At 36.2% G+C, this 26,111-nt stretch overlaps 3 protein-coding genes across 3 annotated transcripts; 2 read left to right on the forward strand and 1 right to left on the reverse strand.

Annotated features, from left to right (window-relative positions):
* Positions 1-10: 10 nt before the first annotated feature.
* On the reverse strand, positions 11-10,575 carry LOC139971321 (uncharacterized). Its single transcript, XM_071977671.1, has 9 exons — positions 10,440-10,575; positions 9,680-9,838; positions 8,615-8,696; positions 7,618-7,749; positions 6,497-6,660; positions 5,490-5,659; positions 4,391-4,479; positions 3,118-3,154; positions 11-2,042 (listed from the first exon to the last, which is right to left on the reverse strand). The coding sequence occupies exons 2-9, from the start codon at positions 9,814-9,816 to the stop codon at positions 937-939; spliced, it is 1,917 nt and encodes a 638-aa protein (XP_071833772.1). The 5' UTR covers positions 9,817-9,838; positions 10,440-10,575; the 3' UTR covers positions 11-936.
* An 83-nt stretch (positions 10,576-10,658) lies between these two features.
* LOC139971324 (uncharacterized) lies at positions 10,659-15,688 on the forward strand. The gene is made up of 5 exons (XM_071977674.1): positions 10,659-10,837; positions 11,629-11,755; positions 12,224-12,377; positions 13,094-13,366; positions 14,111-15,688. The coding sequence occupies exons 1-5, from the start codon at positions 10,697-10,699 to the stop codon at positions 15,003-15,005; spliced, it is 1,590 nt and encodes a 529-aa protein (XP_071833775.1). The 5' UTR covers positions 10,659-10,696; the 3' UTR covers positions 15,006-15,688.
* Positions 15,689-15,845: 157 nt separating this feature from the next.
* Positions 15,846-25,393, forward strand: LOC139971323 (basal body-orientation factor 1-like). Its single transcript, XM_071977673.1, has 10 exons — positions 15,846-16,204; positions 17,355-17,577; positions 18,340-18,405; positions 18,886-19,029; positions 19,624-19,775; positions 20,356-20,569; positions 21,388-21,591; positions 21,964-22,184; positions 22,757-22,927; positions 23,444-25,393. Exons 1-10 carry the CDS (start codon positions 16,143-16,145, stop codon positions 23,598-23,600), a joined length of 1,614 nt encoding a protein of 537 aa, XP_071833774.1. The 5' UTR covers positions 15,846-16,142; the 3' UTR covers positions 23,601-25,393.
* Positions 25,394-26,111: the final 718 nt, after the last annotated feature.

Here is a 26,111-nt window from a genome sequence, read left to right on the forward strand (position 1 = left end):
TGTGTTTTATTTGTCTTTGTAACCATTTATTTTTCAAAACCTTCAGCTGAAACGAACCTCACTACTCAAAGTGCATAATTGTGTAGCACATGAAGTTACATAATGTATATATTACAACTCTTTGCCAAATGAAAAGCACACAGAATTTGAAAAGAACCCCCCCCCCCCCTACTTACTCCTACCATTCTAGGAACTGTCCAATCTAGCAGTAAATTACATTACATTCAATTATCCAACAAGTCCAGCAGCTTGAAATCAAAAATCTTACATGCACTAGCAAATTTACCCTATCAGAAATGCTGAAGAGCAGAACTTCTTTTAAACAACATTCCATACAAATCGTTTAATGCTCAAAAATTTGGGAAAACCTAACATTAGCATTGACAATTGATGGGCTAGGATAAAAATGTACATTCTTCGGCCAAAATCCTGTCGTGGAAGGAAATGTATTTATTATTACTGTATAGACATGTTTTCTTTATTAGAAAAGTGAACTTCCATTAACTGGGGGGGGGGGAATAGAATTTGCTTTGTTGTTTCTAGAAATCATGAAACAGATGCAAAATTCTACCACTTTCATACTGTTCTTAAAGATCCAGTCAAAATTATTTACAGTTGTAGAAGATTCTTGAGATTCCTTGCATGTAATTTAATTGACAATATGTCCTCCGCGAAGGTGACGAGAGACTGCAAGATCTAGAATGAACCCTCTCCGCAAAGTGTGTATTCCCAGACACCTTTAAGACGTGCACCGTTTGTTCAATAACTTGAACAACATAATAGACTTGAACACCAATATGTATTGAGAATGAGGACAGTAAATACGGACACACGACATGTCACATGACGACACCGTGATATAATTTTTGTGTACATATAAGAGTTTCATCTCTTCCACAATATCATCGTTGATAAGAGCAACCACCATCAAGAGCATCACCTGTTCCAGTTAACAACCCCAGTGCCTGGTGGTTGATGTATCACCCTTCCTGTTATCCTCACTGTGGCAAGCCCATTTGGATTGCTCGGATTCACTGGTAGCGACATCAGAGGGGGTGGAGGGTTACCAGTCCCCAGAGAGGGAAACCCTCCAAAGTTTCTAGGTGCAGCGCCTCTATTCGGGAAGCCTGTGTTACCAGGAGCTGGGCTTTGAGAAGCTGGTGGCTGAAGCAGAGGAGGCAGATTTGGCTGCGGCATTGGAGGCGTAGGTGTTAGCATCAAAGGCCTCTGTGGTGCCGGTACCATCGGGTGCTGCAATCCGGTAATCTGGGGTCTCGTCTGCGGACTTGGTACCGTTTGATTCAATATCGGTCGGATTGGAGGCTGCACTGAGGATCTCTTGGGCGTGTCAAAACCGGTGTTGGGACCAACTCCTTGCATTGCTGGCTGCATGGGTGGCTGGTTCCCAACCGGCGGAACTGAAGGAGGCGGAATGCTGTAATTTTGAGCGGACCCGGAGGCGGGGAACTGGTTACCAAACGGTGGCTGCTGAAACTGATGAGCTGATGTGGAGGCCGGTGCACCTGCCGCGGGTACGATAGGAGCACTCTGACTCGTATACAGACTCTGGTTGAAACCAGAAGACTGAGTCGGTTCAGACAGAGGTACTTGCTGTTGTTGTTGCTGCTGTGGCTGAGGAGGTGGAGCTTGGCTGAAGTACTGGGTCTGTGTCGCTGGCGGATAACTAGAGGGGGTAGGAGCAGCAGCCGTAAACACCGGAGGTGCCACGGAGGTGAACGGTGCAAATGTCTGTGGTGGCAGAGGCAACGTAGTTCCGTACGACGTTCCTGGGTGGGTGGGGGGCATCGTACTACTCTGACTTGGCTTGTTCGTCCCAGATGAAGATGGCTGACTTGGGTTGTCTGTCGGAGGAAGGTTACTTTGATAAGCAGGAGCCGAAGTCACAGGCATTGGTTGCTGAACAGGCTGTTTCTTGTCACTGGACGATGGCTGGACTGACTTGGACTTGGATGGAGGAGGGGGTGGAGGCGGTGGTGTGGGCTTCTCTACTTCCGACTTACTATGTTTTGCTCTCGGCTCATCTGAAAAGTAGTGAAGGATAATAGATGTTTAGTACACGTTCACTAGACCCAATAGGGGCTGTGGAATATGGATGCAATAGTTCAAAGGAGAAGGGAACACTTGATGATTACGTGCGATAGAGGACCAATGCAATTATATAGCTAAGTGCTTCTTTACAAGGGAAAGGGAAAAATAATTGATTTATTCCTTCTATTTTCAGACCAGTCTGCTCACAGACCCTTTAATTACAACATAAGTACTTTGTTTAATGCTTCTTTCCTGCTGTTTCTCTAGCTCTTATTAAAATGTCCGTCGGATGGAAGTTTGTGGGAACCACATATGTTTGGTTATTTGTGGAAAACCAACTAAATACACAAAAGAAAAAAAAAATGTTTCTCTAGCTCCTCCAAGAATGTGCGCTTGCAGGAAATGGGATTGGGAACAATCAATGGTTGTATGCAAGCATGGAACAAAATAATAATAATACCACTTTCTTAAAAGGGAATGAAAAAAGCAATTATTTGATCAATGATTGTGGGCAGGGGAGAACCCAAACAATATTAACCTGCAACCACTTTTAGAAGGGAAAGGTAAAAAATGTGTGGCTTGTAGACCAGTCTGCCTACAGACTCTTTACTTGTGACAGAATATTAAATTAAATTTGTTCTTTCCTACAGTGTATCCATCACTTCAAAGAGTGGGAGCTATGTCCAACCAGACTTGAGAGAGTGTCAGATGGACATCCAAAAAATACAGATATCATCTGATGTTAACACAATTTGTAATTCTTAACATTTCTTCAAATATCTGACAAAAGGTTACTAACTAATACAATGCAAGAATTATGAAAGATAACTCAGAAGGTGATATGATTGTACTGACAGGACTGGAATTTAAATGATTATATATCACTAAACAATACACATTAAACAAGAGAGGAAACGGGATCTGATTTAAAGGTTGGCAACCTCCTATATGCAAAATCCCCCCTCCCCTCCCCCCCTCCCCATCCCCTGTAGTTGTAATGGTGAATTGCATACAATCATACTCAAGCAGTGCTCTGACTACTTGAGGTTGTTTAATTTGCAAGCTTACCCTTTGACTTCTCAGCATCAGATGTCAAGGGTGATTTCTGCGATAGAAAATGAGTGAAAAAGGAAAAACTCAGGACTTTCTTACGAGAAATAATTTATGAGATAAGAAACAAGATGGATTCCAGGGATAAGTGAACCAATTAATGAATTCATTGAGTTGCAACAAATTAATGTTTGTTATTGTGGGATGCACTTTACTAGTTTCCTTGCCAACAAATAGCAATGCAGCAAAACAATTTGATATATTTTGGAAAAGTTGAATTCTCAGACAAGAAGTAGGCTATTTTCCCCTGATTATAAATATTGCAACCAAACACTTGTGCAAAATGTGAATATGAAGTACCTGAAAGTTTTAAACTTTCCCAAATTTGCCTTTTGATATAATATCAGCATTCAATAAACACAGTATTTTAGTTCTTTTTTGTCATTGCCATGGTATCATTTTTCAGAGTAATTGAAACATCTCATCTTCGTCCCTCTGCAACAAACAATCATAAAAGAAACCAAATCTAAATGTCCTACTAATTTTACAGTCGTTTTGTTTTTGACATCTGCAAACAGCTGTGTTTGGTCTATTCAAGTATGTCAATTACCAGTTGCGATAAATGTCAATGTAAAAACATTCTTAGGAATATACAGAAGGAACAAAGGATAAATAGCTCTTTTTGTGTGCCATTTACTCAAACAACAACAGTAGCTATTGTTTTCTTTTATCAGAAATCTGGGAACAGTTAAAGATGGCATGATAACCCCTAACCTGCCATACTTTGTTCCTCCCCATTTAGATCTCAGGCCTAGAATTTCATGTTTTTTTCATGAATTTAATGTTAAGCCACTTGCCATGTAATATGCAAGGGCTTAAAACATCTAGTAGCTAAAGTCAAGTACCAACTGGCATCGTCCTAAATTACAGCTCACATCAATTTGATGTAAAGGGCTTACGGGAGCAGCCCAATAATATCTGCTGATCTAATGGTAGGTAAAGATATCATGCTGCTTTGTCTTACAGACTCATCATGTATGTACTTGATGTCTATGGGTAGACAAATGCAAATGCCTCTGTTTTTGATATTCTACTGACAAACTGCAGAACCGATTGGCATTAAGCCAATCACTGGAATGAATTTTGATTTTCGGGGCATGGATCTAAAAAATAAAGATTAAAATAAAATGCATATGAATCAACATGTTTTTCGAGAACTTAAATTTATTTATCAGGAAAAAGGTAAAACTTGAAATAGGACCTTGTCGTTTTGTTTACTTTAAAAACCCACCTGTTTAGATCTCTTTGTTGTCTTTGATTGCCCTCCCTGAGCACCCTTCTTTCCTGCAGCGTACAGGTCCAATAAATGATGACACACATCTGTAAATGAAAAGTAATTTGAACTTCATCCACAAAACAAAGTAGTTACTTCTCTACGCCAACACTAGTCTTAACGTAACATGAACACTAGTCCTAACGTAACATATTTTTCTGTTATCAACAGTGCTGTTGAACTCTCCCTCAATGGAGCGGGCTATAAACCAGTACTAATCCAATATCAAATTACTGTCCGTTAAGAACAATGTTCGAATCTTGATACTATCAAAAGTTTCCGTGGCCAACCCATGGTACCATAACTGAAAATAATGGATATTGTTACATGTTTATAGAAAACAATTTACATTTGACAATGAGTGCCATCTTTGAGCTTTTAATAGTAAAAGAGATTTTTAGTGACTGAAACTGATTGCATAACAAAAGTGCAGGCCATTTCTTGCATCTTGAGGGAAACACCATATCTTCATAGCATCTTTCTTCTTTTTGTCTTGGGGGTGGGGGTGGCAATGGGGAGGAATATGAATTTTCCAACTGGGATGAAGTTTGGTTAATGCACCTTGCAGCAGCAGAGTGAATGATGTCATTACCACATTTCAGCTGAAAAATGTCTTTGTTTTATCTCATCCTACTAAATTCATTTATTCACAGAGGAAAATAAAATTTCTACAAAAAAGTTGCATTTGGATGAATTCTAAAGACAGAGAACATTGACAGCTAATCAAACATTCCAAATGTATCACAATTCATTGATTAATCAACAAGATTACATAAGGAAAGTGAAGCTTTGTAAGCAAATGTAACTTGCTGACATAACAGGTTTCAGGCTATCAAAATAAATATTAACCATGTATCTTGAGTTACGAACAAAATATTGAGATAAACTTCTTAACTAACAGTTGGAATAGTTTCCTTCTAAAGTAAATGTTACTTTTTCTGCCAACGGAATATCCCTCTAAGATAATTATTACTCTTTACCACTATCAAGTGTTATTTTGAATGATTGTAGATGTCTGAGAAATTATACATGAAAGGTCAAAAGAACTTGTTTTTACCTTCCATAATATCAAGGGAGACATCCTCGGAGAGAGATTCCCACCATTTGTTCTTAGTGCTCTTCCCTGACCAGTCTAGCAGATCGCTCTTTGACAGACGACCGGCTAGGTAGAGGAAGGCCACAGCGGTAATGTGTGGCTCCCATTGTAAGCACAGGGTGGTACACAGACTGGAATGAAGAGTGATGGATGTACCTCAAATTAATTGTCTCATATGATAATGATAATGATTTCAGCTACATTTATTACTGGCTGGACCTCCCCAACAGCATTATGCATACAGAGTTTAACTGAGACCATAATGGGTGACCACTGACTTGCTAGTGTAGATATATGGGATTAAATTTGACAGTCTCTTTCGGGTAGTTTTGAGGGTTGCCTCTTTTGACTAACTTAAAATGTGTGACACATTCCACAAACCAGCAAGTACATTCACTTATGTATATGTTGCAAACACAATAGGCTTTTCAACAACAGTGTTACAACAGTGTTACAATTTGTACTCACTAATTGCTAATGAATGCAAACTCAGCTATTTCCAGTTTCAGTATCTATTATAGCTTCTTAACACAGATAAGCATGGTGGGAGCACTGAATTACAAACTCTTTCAGTGTCTTAACTTAGTGTTAACTTAAGGTACATATATAGTAAACAGGCACACGTTACAAACAGCACTGACACATTTGTTTTTCATAATCACTAAACCATTCTATGTATTATCTCTTTCCTTTTTTTTTCCTTTTCTTTTTTTCTTTATTTGCCATTTCTAAAGTCTTCACTTTATACCCAACAAGTGTTTTTTTTTTCATTATTTACATGTATAGTTTTGCCAACCAGATACCAAACGTTTTGAACTGGGCTGTTTCATTAACCTTATTTTCAACTAATCAATATACTTTGTTATCTACAGTATAGCAGATGGAGGGGTCATGTTGCTCATTCAACAATTGGTTCTTATTAATTACCAACAAAAGATCATTGACAAAAATGTATGTCAATTTCTCACCTATCATTCACAAAGGTCCAGGCCATCTGCACCAGTTTTTGGATCTTTTCTTTGTCTCCTTTGAATGTCTTTGCATATTTCAGCAGGTAGCTGTACGGATGCTCCACCTGCAGATCAAACTTAATCGTCTGTAGTAGTATCCTCTCGTACGTCATTATCTCCTCCTGCAAAACAAAATTCAAGAAAGGAAACGGTACATGCAATGATGTCGTCCACCTCAACAGTTGTAAATAGAAGGAATCTGCTTTAAAGGCATGGAAGACTCGCCCCAAACCGTGTGCCGCATTCTGAAAAAGTTAACTTTCCATTGCTTGCAAGTGAAGTTTTCTTCTTGTCGCTACAAAATGCAGACAGTAATGAAACGTGATACCTTGTTATCTTTTATCTAGACCTGAGATGTCCATCGATGGTATGTACACCGTGTTGTGGGTATTGACCGTAGCTGTATGTATGGACTGTACACTAGTGTCTAATTACCGATGGTAGCAAGCTGTGTGTGCATTTTCTGGGATCGATGGTGGTGTCTAACACTTCTGTTACACCTCATTCAAAACTAGGTCAGATTACCGGCATGAGACGTTTCTTTGTGCACGAGTCTTCACACCCAACAAATCTGTATACTGTCTTCCAGTATCTAATTCATTATGTAATGCAGCTTATATACTTTTAGCTATATTTTGAAGAAAAAATTACAGTGAGCAAGAATTTTTCTGGCAATGCCAATGAATGATCAAAAAAAAATGACTGATCTTAAATATTTTAGACAATGAATGATCTGTTAACCACTTAACGAAATATAACTTACTTAAATTCTCAAAAAACTAAACAAACAAAACCTCTCCGATTTTTGGACAGTAGGCAATTCTAAAAATGTAGCTCATATTATGAAGTTTATCCCTATAGGATATTTTCTCTTCACAGTCTCCCAATATAAAATAAAGCCAAGATGCAGAAGAAGAGGTAAATCTATGCATTATACCAGTTAAGTTATAGATATATCAAATAAAGATAAAATTAGATAAAAACTGAGAAACAAAAGGACCATGACGGAAGTAACATGCTAAGTGGGTGTTGTCCCAGTATCTCCTTTGCTTCAGTACAGCCAACGGTCATTCACATACCTTAGGGTCATCACCAAAAGCTGCAAAATGGTGATCTGGGAGAATTTCTTTAGCTATTCTGATGATGTCCTTGCACTTCTTTGGTGTTTCTTCAACTTTTCCAGCCAAAAATAGACAAGCTGCTCCAGTCAACTAAAAACAAAATAAAAATAAAAACAGATAGAAAAAAGTCATTGCTTTATTCATTTTGAGGCTTGAAGCCTATGAGTGACAAATAAAACACATTAATGGATTACTTTCTTCTACCATCACATGTACTGAGGGCTCTCAGCCGATAGTGACATCAAACAAATACTACACTATTACCCTGAGTAGATCCGATGAGGGTAATATTATAGTTTTCTAGTAACATTACCAATTCTAATGTGAATCGTTGAAAAAAGTCTACTGGAAATTTCTTTGTTCTATCAAAACTCAAATCTAATTGATTTGACAAGGATGCCAATAGACTATACCATAATCTGGCTACTTTTCTAGCTTCAATTATTAGACTTAAATTTGTTTTACTTTAATACAGTACTCTGCTTTCACCTTTCTTTTTCCTTTTGGTTATTAGTATCATTATTATTATTTATTGTAAATAGATATATATATATTTATTTGACTTCTAGCAATCTTTGATTGCATCACATTTTTCTTCTCTTTTTTCCCTAAGGTATGCTATCAAAGTATTTGCAAGTAAAAGTATTGTCAGAGTTCAACTGTTCACTTGTTTCTTTTATTGACAGCCATTTGTAATCAGAAAGGTCATTAATACAAGAAATAACACATTTTCTATATATCCAGCGATTCTCTAAACATATAAATAGAGTGCCCCCTGTTACTTCCTGTAAGTCTACATGTTCTATTCAAATAACTGCACTGTAAGGTCACCGAATCATACTATGTATAAATACACAGGAGGCATACCTGACAATCAAAGTGAATGCATGGGAAACATAGGCTATGTTTAAATTAATACAACGATACATATTTGTATAACAAAAACAGAGCTTACATATCTTGGGAATTCTTTGAATGTGTGGAACATATAGAAGCGATGAAAGTAAACCACTCCAGTTGCCATGGTGTCATATCGTCTATAAACAACTTTCATTGAGGAAAATAACAAAACTCCAATACTAAATATATTGATCAAACAAAAAAGTAAATGTGTAATATGGACACAAAGAAGTCAATCTGCAACACAGTACTTTAACAATTCAAGACATATTGTAGACATGCAATTTATAGCACCTTAGCAATTTTTCTTTTTCAGAGCAGGACTTAAAAAATTCAATCCCTCAAATTGCTGCGTGAAATTCAAAGTCCACATGAATGGTCACAACACACAAATATGCCAGGCTTCCTACTGACTAGCCACATAGGACCTCCTACAAAAGCTTAAAAGGAGTAATTATAGAATACAGGGCCACTCGATGATACTATCTGAGCATCCGGATGCGCGGATGCTTAGTCTCACCCCAGTACGTATGTGAGTAAAAAATGTCAAAGTCCCAGTTCTTTCTTTTTGAGTGGATGCGCGGATGCGTGGATGCGGAGTGTCCTTTCCTAGTACTTCTGTGGTGGAATTTTAGAGGGCGTCACACATGTACGGATGCCTTTTAAGAACGACACACTATTGATGTGGAATATCTTCGTACATACGGGACTTTCAGTATTGGAAATACGTGATGGTATATGTCGAAACTTTTCGAAAATTGTAAGTCCATTCCTAGTACTCTCGGGGTGGATGCGCGGATGCGGAGTCAAAATGAAATACGTGATGGTATATCGTATATGGGGAAACTTTCGAAAATTATCTAAGTCCTTTCCTAGTACTCCCGGGGTGGATGCGCGGATGCGGAGTCAAAATGAAATACGTGATGGAATTTTAGAGGGCGTCATACGTGTACGGACATGTACAGACACACCGCGCATCCGGATGCTGGGAAGAGTTAATGAATGGCCCTGTATTCTATAATTGTACCGCTTAAAAGAGGCATAAGCTTAGATGCATATAATGCTCATTGTTAAATGTTTTGATAGTTATCAATGATATTTCTTCTGGACTAAAGGATACAGTTTCATGGCTGTCCCAGCTTCGATGATAAATCTTGCTCCTTCTCTTCGATACCTTGCTTCTGTCCCTTCATCCATGCCATCTTTCATGGATGGAGTATTTAGGAGATCTTCTGGTTCATAAAACCAGCAGGGCATTGTGATATATTTCTTGTTTTACCTGTACATAATGAAAAGAATACTGATATTTTTCTTGTGATATTGAAATGCTCAATTATTAATTTCAGTCTTACAGTAACTTCTTGATGCTTAGAGAAATAATGTTCTTTTAAAGGACAAATAACATGCTCTCTTTTAATGTTTGCTCTATTCAGTTTTATCCTTCAGCCAAATGATTGCACCAATATTTTGATCAGATTCTGCCAGAATGCGATAGGTTTATATACTTGTAAAGGCCTCGAGTCAAAATTGTCAATGCAAGGACTAAAATCCATAACACTCCACATGTCCATTACAGGCAATAATCATTCCATCCCAATTAAGACAGTGTTTGGTTAGGTTATACTAACACCAATTCCACGGTGTCCTCGTTATGCGAAGTTTCCAACCCTAGCGTATACTATACTACTTACTAGTTAGGCATATGTTCGGCCAACCTACTTACATTTACAGTACGTAGGCCTAGGCTAGCCTATGCAGAACCTAAGTTAGTTAGGTTACTATAGTGCCGAAGTAAGACAACTCAAGACCGTAGTGAGTAAAAATGACCATGATTGTCAAGATGGAAGTATAACATGCTATGTTAAGTTTTGATATGTTACCTCTGGTTCAATCTTTAGTTATTCAACTTCAGTGTACATGAATGAACTTCGCCAGCGCCAGAAGCTAATGATACAGTATGTAACGTTGTCAGATTTAATTCAATTGTCGCATTGTATGAACGAAGTGAAAGATCTGCTGCGTGCATATATGTGAGAAGTCAACACACAGTCGACGTCATGTCAGAAGAGCCCTCCTAGCCTGCACCCAACTTGTGAGCAAGATTGTAGCACAAGGGCAATGAATGCTTGGAGAGTAGATGGATTTGGGATCTGATGCCAGACACGTTGTTGGAAAAAGAGACTTTCCAGACCAGGAAGACAATTTTAAACCGGTTTTTAAACGCTATAAAAATCGAACACATGGTTTAGACCTCTCAGAAGTTGTGGATTTTAGACTGGTAAGCATTCTCATGATAGAAACCTTGTAACTGTTGTCATTAGTACTATTTCTGCGAGCAAACTATTAAGCGTAAGATCTAATTCATGAATTATGTCATGGCCTCCATAGTATATAGAATTTGGTAGTGTGAAGAATGCAGAAATACGTATCACTGTAAAGTTTCATTGTTATCACTGTGTCTGAGTGTGTCATTCAGATAACCAGCATGATTGTAGTCAGAAGGCCTTATACTACTGTAGCCTAGGTTCAGCCAGTTTAAGTTTTCTGGTAAACCTGATCTAGTTCTAGGCCTATCTTTACTATACAAGACTAGAGTAAAAGTAAGTGTTTTGGTTTCCTGGTGTAGGCTACCACCCAGCCCAGTTACATAGAACTGTTTTTAAATGTGGTTCTATCATCCAAAATGTGGTAGTCTGTCCAGCTTCAGAGTGAATACCACATGTGGCACATTTTCATATATTCTAGGCACTCAGGTGATTTCACTTATAACTTAAGACCTTTGTTGATTTTAGCCTCGTTTGTCAGGGTTTATCAACAGAAGCAAAAACAACAATAAAGGGGCTAAATTGACATGTTAATGGGTCCCCAAATTTTTTCTCTTCACCTCCCTATGTTATTTTCTTTTTGACAGGGCAGTGCTAGGAGGTATTTTAGTTACTGTTTATTCATTCACAAACTTGAGGAAGAGAACAATAAACTAATATCCTGTTGACAATGTTTCATCGTATTATCCAGGGATGAGTTATTGTTACATTAATGTTCTCAATGTTTTTTTTTTATACCTCATAGCCTGATGTTTGTAAGAAGTTTGAAGTGACCAAGAGGGAGATTAAGACTGGTGGAGATATTTGCTCAGATTGTTTTGGCCTGAAACCTCCAAAGAAGTGGCAGTCTTTTACACTGAATTCATCTCCAGGTACAGTCAAGTATTGAAGGTGGCCTGTTGAGTTATTATCTTATTATATACAAAATTCTCATGTCGGGAAAGTTTGGACCCTTGAAACCATCAGAAATGTTAACTTGGATATTTTTACAAATATATAGCGAGTGATTATGGAACAATAAACGTTACCGTACAGAACTATTCTACATGAAGACGAACGTCATAAAGTTACCAACACAATAATGAGGTGCAGAAACTCCTTTATATCGTTTTTAACTCTACTGTAGCTTGAAGAAAAGGTTGTTATGATACTCGAGTCCAAAAATTTGATGTATTGGTTAGATTAGTTTATTGGTTCTGTATTGCGCTGTAGTTTCTTGCCATGAACTTTTCGGGTGCAAATAACCATATCACATCACATTCCAGGGGAAAAATTCTTAGTGTGTCTGGTATAATGTCATACATTACAGGTTTTATTTATTTATAATTTGTCATTTTCAGGTTTCATATTCGTCAGCAACCCTTTCAAGGTCGGCCATCAAAGATACTGGTTGAAGAGATTACTAGAAGACATTCCTAATCCTACAAATAAATCAAATCTCTCAGATGGATTCCCAGTCAGTGGAGAGTCAGTGTGGGATTTACATTGCAAACGGTACAATACTTAACAGTACAAAACCCTAAACTGGTAGATTTAACAGTGGCTTGTAAAGTGTCATAGAATATTTCAAAAAGTTAGATGTTCAGATTTAAAAAGTAAGGAGGCAAATCGTTGAAAAATTAGGTTACTTAGGGTATTGTGAATGTTCATGTTTGAAGGAGTTCATAGGACAGGATATACAAAGATGTTGTGGTGGTCATTCCCTCCGTTGTGTCCCAAGGGTTACCTGTGACCAGATTACCTGTGACCAGAACTGACAGTGATAGCTTTCTTACTGCTATAATGCCTCATGCATACTACAAATGGCCAGGCACCCTTGGCAGGAAACAAGCTTAATTTCTAGCCAGGGGATGATGTTATGTCAGGGAATATTTTTTACTAGGGGAAGCACAATAATAACTAGATTTTTCGTAGCTTGGAATCCATTGGAAGAGTGCTTAAAATGAACACCAAAACCTCTATTCCTCTTATTTCAATTATCCCCTTATTGTTCTCTAGTGTGTCTCATTTTCAATCCCAGTTCTCATCACATATCTGCCAGGGCATGCCCAGTAGTGTAAACAGTTATTTTCATTCAGTAGTATGCCTGTCATCTTCTTTGACAACTTAAAAGTTACTAAACCAGGTGCATTTTAGACTTATACATCTATAGAATAGTTTTTCTAGCATAGGACATTTAAGTTTATAATATTGTCTTTTTTTCCATCCAGATACCCCTCTGGTAAGAAGTCTGCCTTCAGTCAGTTGAGATGGGTCACTTTAGGATACCACTACAACTGGAGCACAAAGCTTTATGATCCGGAAGATGTATCTCCATTTCCAGAGGACATAGGGATCCTTTCTGCCATCGTAGCTACCAGTCTTGGCTTTCACAGCTTCAAGGCAGAGGCAGCTATCGTCAATTATTACAACATGAATTCAACTCTCGGAGGCCATAATGACCATTCAGAGTTAGATCATGATGCTCCTCTGATCAGTTTCAGGTAAAGAAAGTAATACTGAGCAACCGATCAGATATAACCTAATTATACGGCACTGGTCAACTAACAGTAAAGCCCTTGCAGTATTAAGTATAATGAGTTTTCAGGAAAGATTTTTTTTAAATTTTAAAATGATTCAAGTTGCATCATTTAATGAGAAGAAAAATAACGCCTCAGTTAGTGAAGTATTTAACGACTTGTTCCCCTGAGATCTCTGGGTTGATTCCTTTCCTAGCCAATTATTTATCAGATATCTCTTAATTTGTTTCCATAATTTTTCAGCCAGTCTTCTGTTTCATTATTTGTTTAAATGCACTTTACCAATCCCATGAACTGTATGAAAATGAAACTTACTGGGTTGATGTTTTGGCAGAGAAACATGGAAAATTGAATGTATTCATTTCATGGAGTGAGAGGAAACATTTCTAAAGTACATTGGTATTTAATTTACTTACAGTTTATAAATGCATTTACAATCAATTGTTGGTTTTCTTCGCTTCCTCATCAAATTTTAGACCAAGTTCTCTGTTGTTATACTAAGTATAGGAACTATGCAACTTTAACTCAAAAGTTTCTTGGCTTGGCTCATCCTTTCCTGCCCATTAACTAACCTTCAAAGAGTGTCAGGCTAGTTACCTACTTTAATGTTCTCAAACTGCACATGATTGCCAGGACAAAACATTGCAAAATATACATATTTCTATCTATAAATTGAAAGACAAACTAGCGTCTCTTGTTGCCTTACAGTTTTGGACAATCTGCAATCTTTCTGGTAGGCGGAACAACGAAGGCTGCCAAACCGACTCCAATACTGCTTCGGAGCGGTGATGTCATCATCTTGTCATCATCATCCCGTTTAGCTTTCCATGGAGTACCCAGAATCTTGCATGATAATCCTGAATACTTGAAACTCTGTTGGGGGATGACTGAAGAAGTTCATCGAAGGAATGAAAACATTCCTTCAAACAGGAAGAAAGGTGGACAGGAAGATACTGAAATCTTAAATAAGCATAAAACGAATGAAGAGTGTAAAGTTAGAACCGGCTGCAATATAGAAGGAAACGATAGTCTGACATCAAGGGAGAGGCGAGAAGAATCAGAAATACTATTAACAGATGGAAAAGTGTTTAATGATAGACTTCCATGTACAACAGTTGAAGAACTGAATGTAGAGAGAAATCATCTTCAGAATAGGCTTTGTAGAAGACAAAAAGAAAACTGCAGTGATGATGAAAGCCATCAAATTATGAAAGTCAGAGAAGTGAGTGATTTGACTGAGTCTCCTAACAGAACAGAACAACGTAACGAAAAACTTGAAGTAAGTGAAGGAGATGAAGCAATGCGGATCAATTGTACTGACAGGCAGGAAACAGAGAAGTGTCAATCACAAGGATTCAGAGATGTAAATGGGAAAGATAAAGAAACGCTTATCAATTCTTCTCTAGAACCTAGCCAAATAGACAGTAAAATGAACGATATTTCTTCTTTATGGAACAAATTTCCACATATTGATGACATCTTAAAGAAAATAAGCATGGAGACAGATCGAATGTCCCAAAGTACTTTGTGGGAGCCTTTTGAAAAGCATCTGCAAAATGCTAGACTTAATGTTAGTGTCCGTCAAGTCAATACGTCAGTATGAAGAGTGTTCTGTAGCAGACATAAACCCAGGGTTTTTAATGACCTTGATATCAATGTATCTAAAGAATGGCATATTGTAAGTTAATGAGACAATTTTAGCAAGTATTTTAAAACAAAACTGATTGATTCACTGATCTGTGGTTGAGTGTCACCCCACAACCCATCCACCTCCACGTCGTCCTCACGTAGACATGATCCTGATGAATGAAAGTTTATGCTTTTGCAGTTTGATTTGACTTATTTTCTTGATTCTTATATCTGCCACCTTTACTTTGCCCAAGATCAAGTGTGACTGAATGATTGATAGATAGCATGTTGCTTACCTGAACTCCCATTTGATCCATTAATTGTTTAGTGACATGACTAGCTTTGCGCCAATTCTACAAAGTAGATGTCTCACTCTAGAAGATGTTAATTCTGCCAGTTGCCGATTATTAAAATCTGTTATTGAAAATAACAGTGTCAGCCTAAAGTGTCATATTTACCAGATGTAGTGTTAATGTGTTACAAGTTAACTACTGATATCTGTTTGCTATGGTGACAGCAACTTATTTTGTTCTGCAGTATCTGCAAAATGGCATAAACTTCAAACACATCAAGCTTTCATAGGCCCCAAATTTAATTTAATATGAACTCTAGATGATATAAAGTATGGTTATAAAATATTACTAATGAGAAATAACATTCTGGTTTGTTTCTTTTCTCTGTTGCCCTATGAATGCATGACGGGGGAACCCCTCACCCCATTCCCGAGTGCAGTCGAGCTAATCACTTCAGACAGCGGGATGTTATTTAAGTATACCGCCCTCTACTAGTATCCTAGCAACTGTTATTAGGACGATATGCTAGTACAGAAGTTACGTGGGACTGTCAGAGCCACCTAACACACTAGCAAATAACGTAAACGAAAAACACGAACAGAAGAATCCAAAATGTGATTTATACCAAACGTTACTAGGCCTATACGTACATATCATCACGCTTGGACTCTTGGAGTTAAAAATCCAATCAGAGTGGTCAGTGATCACCTAACGTAAAACAACATGTTAACCACTTATTCCTCGTCCACAGGCTGAACGTGACCTACGACTGCCAAACACGTATCGCTCAAAATAAGTAAAAGATACCCTAATTCAGAATGCCAAAGAAGACAAAGAAGGGTGGAAAGGGGAAGAAGGGAAAAGGAAAGGGAAAGAAGTCGTAAGTACCAAGGCCTGGGCACTATCATAATGCTTAACTTAGGCTAAGTCAGGCCTAGATCAACACTAACCTAGTAGTAGTTGTAGAACTATTACTACAGTAGTTACTAAGCCTAGATTACAGTAAACTGTATAGGCCTAGGCCTGTTATCCTATTGTTTTAACTTCTTAGTATAACGACAGTCTGTGACAAATTTTTCTCGGTTGTGCAGATACAACATGGTAGGCCTATGCCTAACTCAGTCAGGTAAGACTAGGCCTACATCAGCAAACCACAATCATTGATCAAGTTTACAATTTAAAATAAGACACAATGTTACAAGCTAAATATGATCTGTTTCCTTCTGTCGGGGACAAAGTAAAACGAATGACAATTGACTTTGTACAGGGTTAATTATCATTCGCGAATGCCAGCGAATGACAACGAATGACAGTGGTGAGAAGAGATAGAATGATTAACGGAGTGGAGTAAATGCGGTTATTGGTTTTCTGCGCAAAAATGATTTGAGGAAAATCGCATGTTACGTGGTTGCAGGGTTTTGGTGTAATTTACGGATAGAAACCACAGGGAAAGTTTTTGTGTGAGAATGCGCTTGAGTGCTGTGCTTTTGACATTTACCTTTGTAGATTTATATAGAAAGATAACTGAAGCCGTTTCAAGCCGTTTTTAATGTGTACAACATATTGTCATTCGTTATGTGTAACGCAATTGTCATTCATTTTAGTATCACCCTTCTGTCGCTGCCAGTTCCGAATCAAATGTGATTTGACACTCCTACGTAGCTTAGCCGTTGTTACTTGTTACAGTAGGTTCGCTTAGTTTAGTCTGATTAGTGATATATGGCATAGGCTTCTACTTGTGATCTTTTTAAACTCCACAAATTGACTTGTGTACAAACCATGATATAAAAGTACTTCTGCAAACTTGAACATGTTGATTGTGTGTGTTATTGCAAATTTGAAATTAGTATTTTCAATCATGATATGTCAATTGCAACAAGTTTTAAGTATATAACAATTGTGAAATCCCCTTCATCCAAAGAGAACATGGTTAAAAACAAATCAGCAGTTTTGATACTTAATGTTTTGGAGATCTCCTTTTTTTGCATTCTTCTGGTACATTTGTTGACTATGACATTATTTTGTTGTAGGAAAAAGGAAAAGTTTACTGATACAGCACTTTCCATTGCAAACACCAAACTTTGGGAATCTCGCCTGGATGCAACAGAAAAGTCAAGGTTAGAATTCCGAGACAATGCTAAGAGGTTGGCCTTTGATAATGAGAGTCTTCAAAAGCAGTTAATGGTCACAGAGAAAGATACTGTTGATGTCATTTCATACTTGAAGAGAGAGGATCAGTCAAAGGAAGATTTGGTGAGTTGGATTTCCAGGTCATCAGTGCAATAGAAAAAGAAACCCAACCATATTGATAAGATATGTTAATTTTATCGTGGAACAAGAAAAACAATTGATAGATATTTTCTACTCTCAGGACTTCATGTTCATTTTGACCTTCAATTTACTTGTTGAAACCTGTTACTTTTTTATATTTTTCTATAATTCTACCAATGCCCTTAAGATTTAAAGCATTTCTTAGGATGTCATTGATCAATCTCACAACCTATTATATCTCATCAATAATGACTTCATCTTCTGGTTGGTATGAAAAGCTTTGAATTATTGAAAATGGAAAAGTACTTATTTGAAATTTTCAGAAGGCATATGTTAGTCAATCTTTCATGTTTTTAATCATAAACTTTATATTGTCACCCTGCAGCAAAAATTTACAGAACAAAGTTCCCAGATCTGTGATTTGAATGACAGAAATGAATCTAGCTCAATTTCTCCTCAATCATCTGTTGTTTAATGCACAAAAAGACTTTATCAAAACCTGATTTTAATTGCTACAGTACTCTTCATAAAAATCACACCATCCATGATAAAAAATGTAATAATTATCCCCCCACCCCCATATAAGGTTTATCAAATTATGTTTAACATCACTTGGAATCAGTGACAATATATAAGTCTGCTGCCTAGTTTATAACAGTACTAGAAGAACAGTCACACACACAAGTTTTTAATTTTCAAACATACTGGTTCATGTAATCATATGTACTTTTTTCTATCTTTCAGATTTCAAAACTTCAAAAGGAGCTGAAAGATACACGAAGAGATGCCAGGAAAGAGAAACAGGAGATTGTGAGTAGAAGTTTAAGTAATGACAGACCTCTCAGGTGGAATTGCTTTACAGAACAAAATGTCATCATTGTGTCCCAGATACTTCCAAGAATAATAATATTAAATGTTTCCTTAGTAGCTTTTTATCTTTGGCGACTGTATTACTATCAATCTTTGCAGAAAGGATTCTTCATATTTTAATTTATTTACTGGCCTTTTAATTTTTAAATATACAGCAATTAGCATAAATATTTTTTATTATTTCTCAGCACTCAAAAATAAATTTTTCTTTAGTTTTCCCTGTTTTATTTCATATTTTGATAAAATTAGAGTGTTTTAGTTTTTTATCTTATTTAATAGAGGTTTCTCAATGTTTGAAATATTTTAACTTTGCCTAAAGTAATAACGGATCATATGTATCGCTAAAATATTTTCCAGCGTCATAATCGCTTTTGATGACTTTTGATTTATGTTTAATTCATGTTGGTCTGTTTCTTGTAGATTGCTGATTTTACGCAACGGATGAACCAACTTGAACTTGATCTGAAGGAAAGGACTGATGAAGTTAAACTGATGCAGAGCGAGCTGAAACTTGTGAAAGAGTTTCGCAGGAAGAGAGGTCAGATGCAAAAGGAACTAGAAGATGTGAGTCTCAACTGTTCTTCTTTGATGTGTCTTGGAAAAAAGTTACTTTATACTCTTAATTTGTTTTCTTCAAACTGACTTCAGATCCAAAAGTTGTGCATTATAGGAGCTTTCAAGGAAGGAAAATGATTTCATATATGTAAATTCTTGCTATTAATACCACTAAAGAAGTAATTTTTCTGAGTTCAAGCATTGCTTGTTGGGCTAAACAGAATTCAAATGTACAGGTTATTTGAGCAATAATTGGGCTTTTCCCTTTCTGGCATCTGGAGATAATTTGTCCTTTCCTTTTCTCACATGTTTGGTGAAATTATTTTTGTGATGAAGCATGGAAACATATTAGTTTCATTGCATGGAGAGAGATCTAGGTATATTTTGTATTGATTGACATCAGCATATTAAATGTAAACCAAAGTCAAATGAAAGTTGAAATGAAATTTCCCACAATTAGAATTTTCAAAAGGTACATTAAGTGAGTTTCAACTCAAAATGCGACAAGTTCTAGCTTTAAACAGGATCCTGTCTCGATTTAAAAGGTTTCAGACCATGTTGGTGATGGTTTTGTTTTATGGTAATTATTTTTTCATGATTCAGATCAAGGAGGAAATGTTCTTAACTAATAAAGAGCATACTCAACAACTTCAGAGAATGGAGCATAAGTTCTTTGAGGAGAAGATTCGTCTGCAGCAGGAGGCAAGTCAGAAAATAGCAGAACTGGCAGAGAGAGCTCATACTGAAGCAGTCAGGTAAGAACTGTGAATGAGTGTACATTAATAGTAATACCTAGGTTGAAAGATAATTATATAGGCCCTTGCTGGATATATGTTGGACACATCAAACACAGTTTTAAGAGTAAGACATTACTCAAGGCTACAGTTAATGACACTATCATTGATGGAAAAGAATAACTTTGTTCTTAGTATCATGTTTTTGAAACATTTGTCATATTTAATGAAGCATATCACAACAAAACATTTGCTTGATGGAATGAAAAGGAAAAGGGTCGAGCTCTATTACTTGAAGACAGAGAACTCTGAACGTCACAATGACAAGATCAGCTATTGTTAAATTCTGTAATCTCTGTTTGCGTTAAGTGTTGGGAACCAACAAAATATGTATAAGAAGGAAACGTGCAGTGAAAGGATATAATCATTTCATTAAAGAATCATGTGCCTTCAAATAATATTGTCTTCTGTTTTGGAGTTTACTTTAAGGTCTGTGGGACATTGCTCCTTTTTTGCCTGGTACTATTTTGTCCTATGTAAAATTTCTTTCTCTTTTACTCAACTGATACATTTGCCTTGTAATTGTTTTGTCTTTGTACAGCAAACTGGACGAAACAACAAGGTCTGTGTACAAGGAGAACGTACGAGTCAACGAGGCTCTGGGTTACCACATAAAAGAATCAGAGGAATTGAAGGCATTGGAGGAAAGGCTGGCGAAAGAAAATAAACAACTGAAGGAAGGCAAGGAGCTGAATGAATTTTTAGTGAAAGACAAGGTGGTGGAAAATAAACGACAGAAATCTCAAATCAAGGAGGTAAACGAACTAACTAACTTTAATTAACATAGCTAACTTAAAAAAATAATAATAATAATAATAATATGCATTGCCTCAACATGGTAGCATGCCAAAGTTTATGAAAAGACTTGAAAATTGAAATCGAAGATTTTTACCACCTCTGATTGTTGTTAGAGGTCCTCAGTGCTGGCCACAAATTTTTAGATCTTAAAAAAGTCAAAGTTTTCAAGATTTCTTGAAAGAGATCCTTTAGTCTCAGGCAGAAATGTTACTTCATGTACAATGATGGTATTGATGAGATCTTCCATAACTGCAAGATTGATAAGAGATGGGGGAAGATAAGTTTTCAAATGGAATGCAATCAAAAGTTGATTTCCACATCTCAGAACTAAAACCAACACTTGGTTGAAATCTGAATTCTACCAACTGTTTTATGATTGACTAACATATTGTGAAATTCCTTATCGTTAAATCAATCCCATTTTCTCTTAATTAATCCATTTCTGAATCTTTCCTTTTTCTCTCTTAATTAGTGCCTTTCTTTCTGAATCACTCCCGTTTTCTACAATGGCCTCCGTTCTTCCCTTTCCTACTACTCTACTCTGACAATTTGGTTCAAAAGGAAATATCCAAATATCTGACTTCCAGATTTATAAGTTGATAAAGATTGTGTAAATCCACTTTTCAAACATAATTCCTGTTCTGCTGATTTATATAAGAGATGTTCTATACACAATTATTGGTTTATTCTTGACATATTTGAAGAAGTTTAAAAAAATGAGTGTTATGTGAGAAGTATATTTTTACTTTCTGTATTTCTCATTGAACCTCACTAGCTTCAGGAAAAAGTCCAGAGCTTGGAGACAGCCCTGAGCCACATAGTGAAAGAATTTGAGAGAGAGCAAGACATAACCAAGAATCAGGCTGAAATTCAGACCAGTTCTAGTAAAGTGGAAATAGCCAAGCTGTTGAGGACTGTGCAGTTACAGAACAAGGAAATGACAAAAGTAAAGAAGCTGGCCAAGACGGTGTTAGACCAGGTAAGGGAAATATCCTTACTCCGGAGAGAATACAATCAGACTGCCTATAGTAGCTTGATTTCTTTGATAACAAGTTTATATTTTCTTAGTGTGATATTTGTCCATGGTAAGAAAAATTTTATTAATAGTATCAAGAAATATATTTCATGTAAGTAATGTATGCAGATTCATTAAATTTATGCTAGCTGGATAAAAGTATTTACTTTTTCCTTTGCATCAGATTTGGATATTACAGCTGACAGAGTTTAACAAGGCAATTTTATAAGAACAAAGCTTAAACATTTGAAATAACTTGATAATTTGTTCTATTCTGATCTGACTTTCAATTTGCAAGATTTTTAACCAGACCCTTGTCATAATTCTTTAATTCAGAGGACAGAAATGGAGCAATTTTTCCTTCATTCACTGGAGATTGTGAAGAAGGAGATAGCTGCCAATAGGGCCAAGTATTTGAGGGATGCGACCACAGCGTACCAGAAGAGAATGTTAGAGGCACACAGGGGAAGAAACCAATACCCCAAAATAAGAAACTTTCAACAATCAGAGACAAGTACAAACAATGTCCATGATGACATCAAGGCTGCTGAATCCTGGTAAGTTGATGCTGTAGGTTGTCGATGCTTGCTTTAAGGGTGGGGGGTTAAGGTCCATAGTTACTGCGAATGCAAATAATGTTTGTGATATTATTGTATAGCATTGGGAATACAAATAATATTAGTAGTAGTGGGAATACAAATAATGTTGTAATATTATTTTGTAACAGTGGGAATACAAATAAAATTGGTGATATCATTGTGTCGCAGTGTTTGGATTTATTTTAGATTTTTCATGAGATTCTACTAATTGCTATGTGAAAATTCTTGTGATAATCTGTGCTTTGATGCATCCAATCATGTTACTACCAGATAACTGCTACATGATCAACAAGGATTAAACTCTGCTTTGGACTTTGGACTGCACTTTTGTTTTCTAATGTGTTTGTATTTTACAAACAAGTAATTAACATTAGATGGGTTTTCACTACTGAGTTTTGTCAATATTTTTTTTTTGCTTTAAAAGTGAAGATTTATGATCAACCTGTGCAAATATACTTTAATTTATAATCAGGTATTATATCAAGAAACTTGAGTATGCTAATTATGAAGTATATAATTTTTCATCATAGGTCTGGAATGGGCCACAAAGTGGACATCAGTGAACTGACCTGGGAGCAGAGGGAACGTGTGTTGAGGTTACTTTTCGCTAAGATGAATGGTTCAAGGGTGAGGCCTAAACCTATAGAGAATCTGGCCCCGACCATGAATCAGAAGAGACCAACCCTGACTATGGAACCGAGGTAAATACTACACTATATTTACTGCAATAATACATCCGTAAAATTGTTTCTTTCAAGTAGAGACTATACCCCAGTTTTCATATATTCAATGCACATTGGACAGAGATGATTCTTACCAAGGATGCCTACCTCTCTCGACCAAATAGGAGAAATATGAATAAAAACAATGTAAACACTTAATTGAGTAATGGCAAGATAAAGCTCATTTTACATTTCATGGTTCTTCTTTATTTGAACTTTGCCTTTCTTGTCTTGTTTATGAGAATAATTAGGAAACTTGTGTAACTGGAAAAGGGATGCTGATGACATTAGTAAATAGTAACATGCATAAGAAGGATGTGTTCAGACTTGTTATATAGCAGAAACTTCCCTTCTGTCCTATTTCTGCCAAGAAATATGTTCTTTGTACATGTTTGACATGAGGACACAGAATCAGCCTTGTTTCCAATTGTGTGGGTCAGCAATGTTATAATTTTACATTTTGTACGATGACTTGTTTGTTTTATTTATTCGTAGTCTTGCCATTGAAGGTCCAAAGGAACCAGAAGGTGATGCTACCTTTATCACACAGGCAGACATCAGCCAAGATCTGACAGAAAAACAGTCGGCTACCATCCTTCCTAACTTAGCAGCATCGGATCAACTACAGACTAATATGACAGCTGTTTCATAAGTTCCTCTGGGTGTCATTACCTGCTTCTGATATATCTGTCTGTTGTATTTACCTTAAGTTGAGAAACAGTTTACTCAGCATGGAATACTTTTGGCATAGTCTTTTTGATTTAACAGCAAATTATACTAGTTGTTTATTCATAATGATGAATTAATACACCAAAAGGAAGAGATGTGCTCTGTGTTATTGTGATTAATTATTGTCATCCCCAACTACAGTGTGTGCTTGTCAAAGATACACTGTGAAGGAAAGGAAACCTATGCTGATGATTGATTTGGTCACATGACAGAATTAACTAGTTTGATTGGTAGATTGTGTGAATGTTGAGAAGAATTGAAACCAAGAGGGGGTAGCACTTTTAAGTATGCTTCAACTCTGCATCTGAGCTTGAGCAAAAGCTTAAATGCTTTTCTGTAAAAGTTGTGGTTATGGGAGAATACATCCTGGGAATAATTTATCCAGTAGCAAAGATGTTTGAGCAGTTTTTATACACAGGAATGAACCATAGTATAGCATAAGGGACAAGATTCAAGACCTTCGAACTTGCAACTTCAATCTAGGAGTTGAGTTACTGTTAGTCTTTGTTTTTTAAATTGTGATTACTCCTCAAAACTTTAACATATAAGGCTCTATCAGGCATATTCATTTATCTCAATATAGAACAATAAAACAGCATAATCATTATAATCTATCAATGTTTGTCATTGATAAAATAAAGCAAAAAGCTTGTTAATGAGTTGTAAATTATTTATTTAAGATCTCAAAAAGTTTATTAACCAATTAAAAGTAAATTATACATATTTATGAACCTTGAGGTATGGAACTACTGATACAAAAATCCTGTGAGTACTTGTAGTGATATTCCCTGGCGTTTATAGCCTTTTGTATGCTTTCATAGACAATTAAATTAATTATATAATTTTAAATTAATTATAAATGCAAACATATTTTTTTTGGTAAAGTAACTTATGTTCGCAGAACTAATGCAGGTGAAAGCATTTTGATTGGATTATTGAAAGAAATGAACTTTTGTTTATTAAATATTGGAGATACTTATGTGGTTGAATGTTCCAATGCATATTTATATTGATATGCAGAATTTAATAAATTCATGTCATCGAGGCAATAGAAGATCTACCTTTTATGCTCCTACAGTATTCTAGTAGATCAATTCAAGATCTGTGGCTGCAGCCAAAATATTTTCATCTACTCTGCTACAGTTGCATTATTTTCCAGACTGAGTCCAAGATGCCAGTGGTTTGATTACATTTACAGCAGCAGCACTTCTGTAGTTTGCATATAATCTGATCAATGTGCATCGTTTCAATATTGCTATGGAAAATAGCAGAGTTATTTATATAGATTAAATATTGAAGGAGAAGTTAAGATTGACAAATATTCTTGTAGTTACTAAAAGCAGTTAAAATAACGATTTAGGAAAGAGATTTTTTGGTCATGTCTACTCTGGTCCTCTCCAACTTTGAAGCTAAAATAGTACAACAATGAATGGAACCACTACATATATGTAAATACATATATAATTTTTCCATTGATGATATTTTATGATGCAATTGTTGGTAACTTAATTTTTTAAGGGGAAGAAGTCAATTTTCTCAACTTCCATGAGTCATGCCGTCCATTTCTTATTCGTCCAAGGATATTTTAAGGGTGCTCCATTGTAACTTCCTTCCATCAAAGCTACCTATATCCAAATATTCTTCCTTTTTACTTTCAAATTTAACTCTATTTTGACTGAATTGGAAAAGAAAATAATACATTTTGTACAGAATGTATGTGATATTGTCTCATCAATATTTTGTTGTTATTGGATTTTTCTTTGAGTCTCTCCCAGTTTGTCTACTTGGAATAAGGATTTAGTCTTTGCAACAACCTCGTAAATGAAGGAATAAAAAACTAAACAGCTGTGGACACTTGGTGTAAACTAAAAACTAGGATTTAATACAGTAAATACAGTAATATTTAATAAAGGATACATCTTCTTTTTCACTAATACTTAACAGTTTGTCTCTAGCTAACTAGTGATGTGTTCAATGCAGGTCGCTGTATCTGTAAATGAAATTATGAACCAACAATAACCCATCTGGAAAGGCAATGTCTCAAGTATGGAGTTATCTTTTGACCACAAAGAGAATATTAATAAACTTTTTAATTAATTTTAGGTGAAGTCTGATAACTTTGACATCGCCTCACCCATTACGACCTCAATTAGACTTTTTTTTGGCTTTAGAGTGAGAGCCTTAGAATGTAACACACGATATACACACAAATTTATCTCATTCCCGTTTTAATTTTCTGGCAAACCACTGTAATTCTTTACTCAAGTACCAGTGAATTTAGGATAGATTTTGTAGGAATCATTATACAATACCACACACTCGTTGATTGTTTGTCGACATGTCGACTTATTTCTCGAAAATTATACCTGATTTATCTTTGCAAATTCCTAGCCTTGTCGAATTTATAACGTATCGACTACGGTATTTATTCTCC

Source organism: Apostichopus japonicus, chromosome 8 (assembly GCF_037975245.1).
Source record: "Apostichopus japonicus isolate 1M-3 chromosome 8, ASM3797524v1, whole genome shotgun sequence".
In the NCBI taxonomy this organism is placed as follows: Eukaryota; Metazoa; Echinodermata; class Holothuroidea; order Aspidochirotida; family Stichopodidae; genus Apostichopus; species Apostichopus japonicus.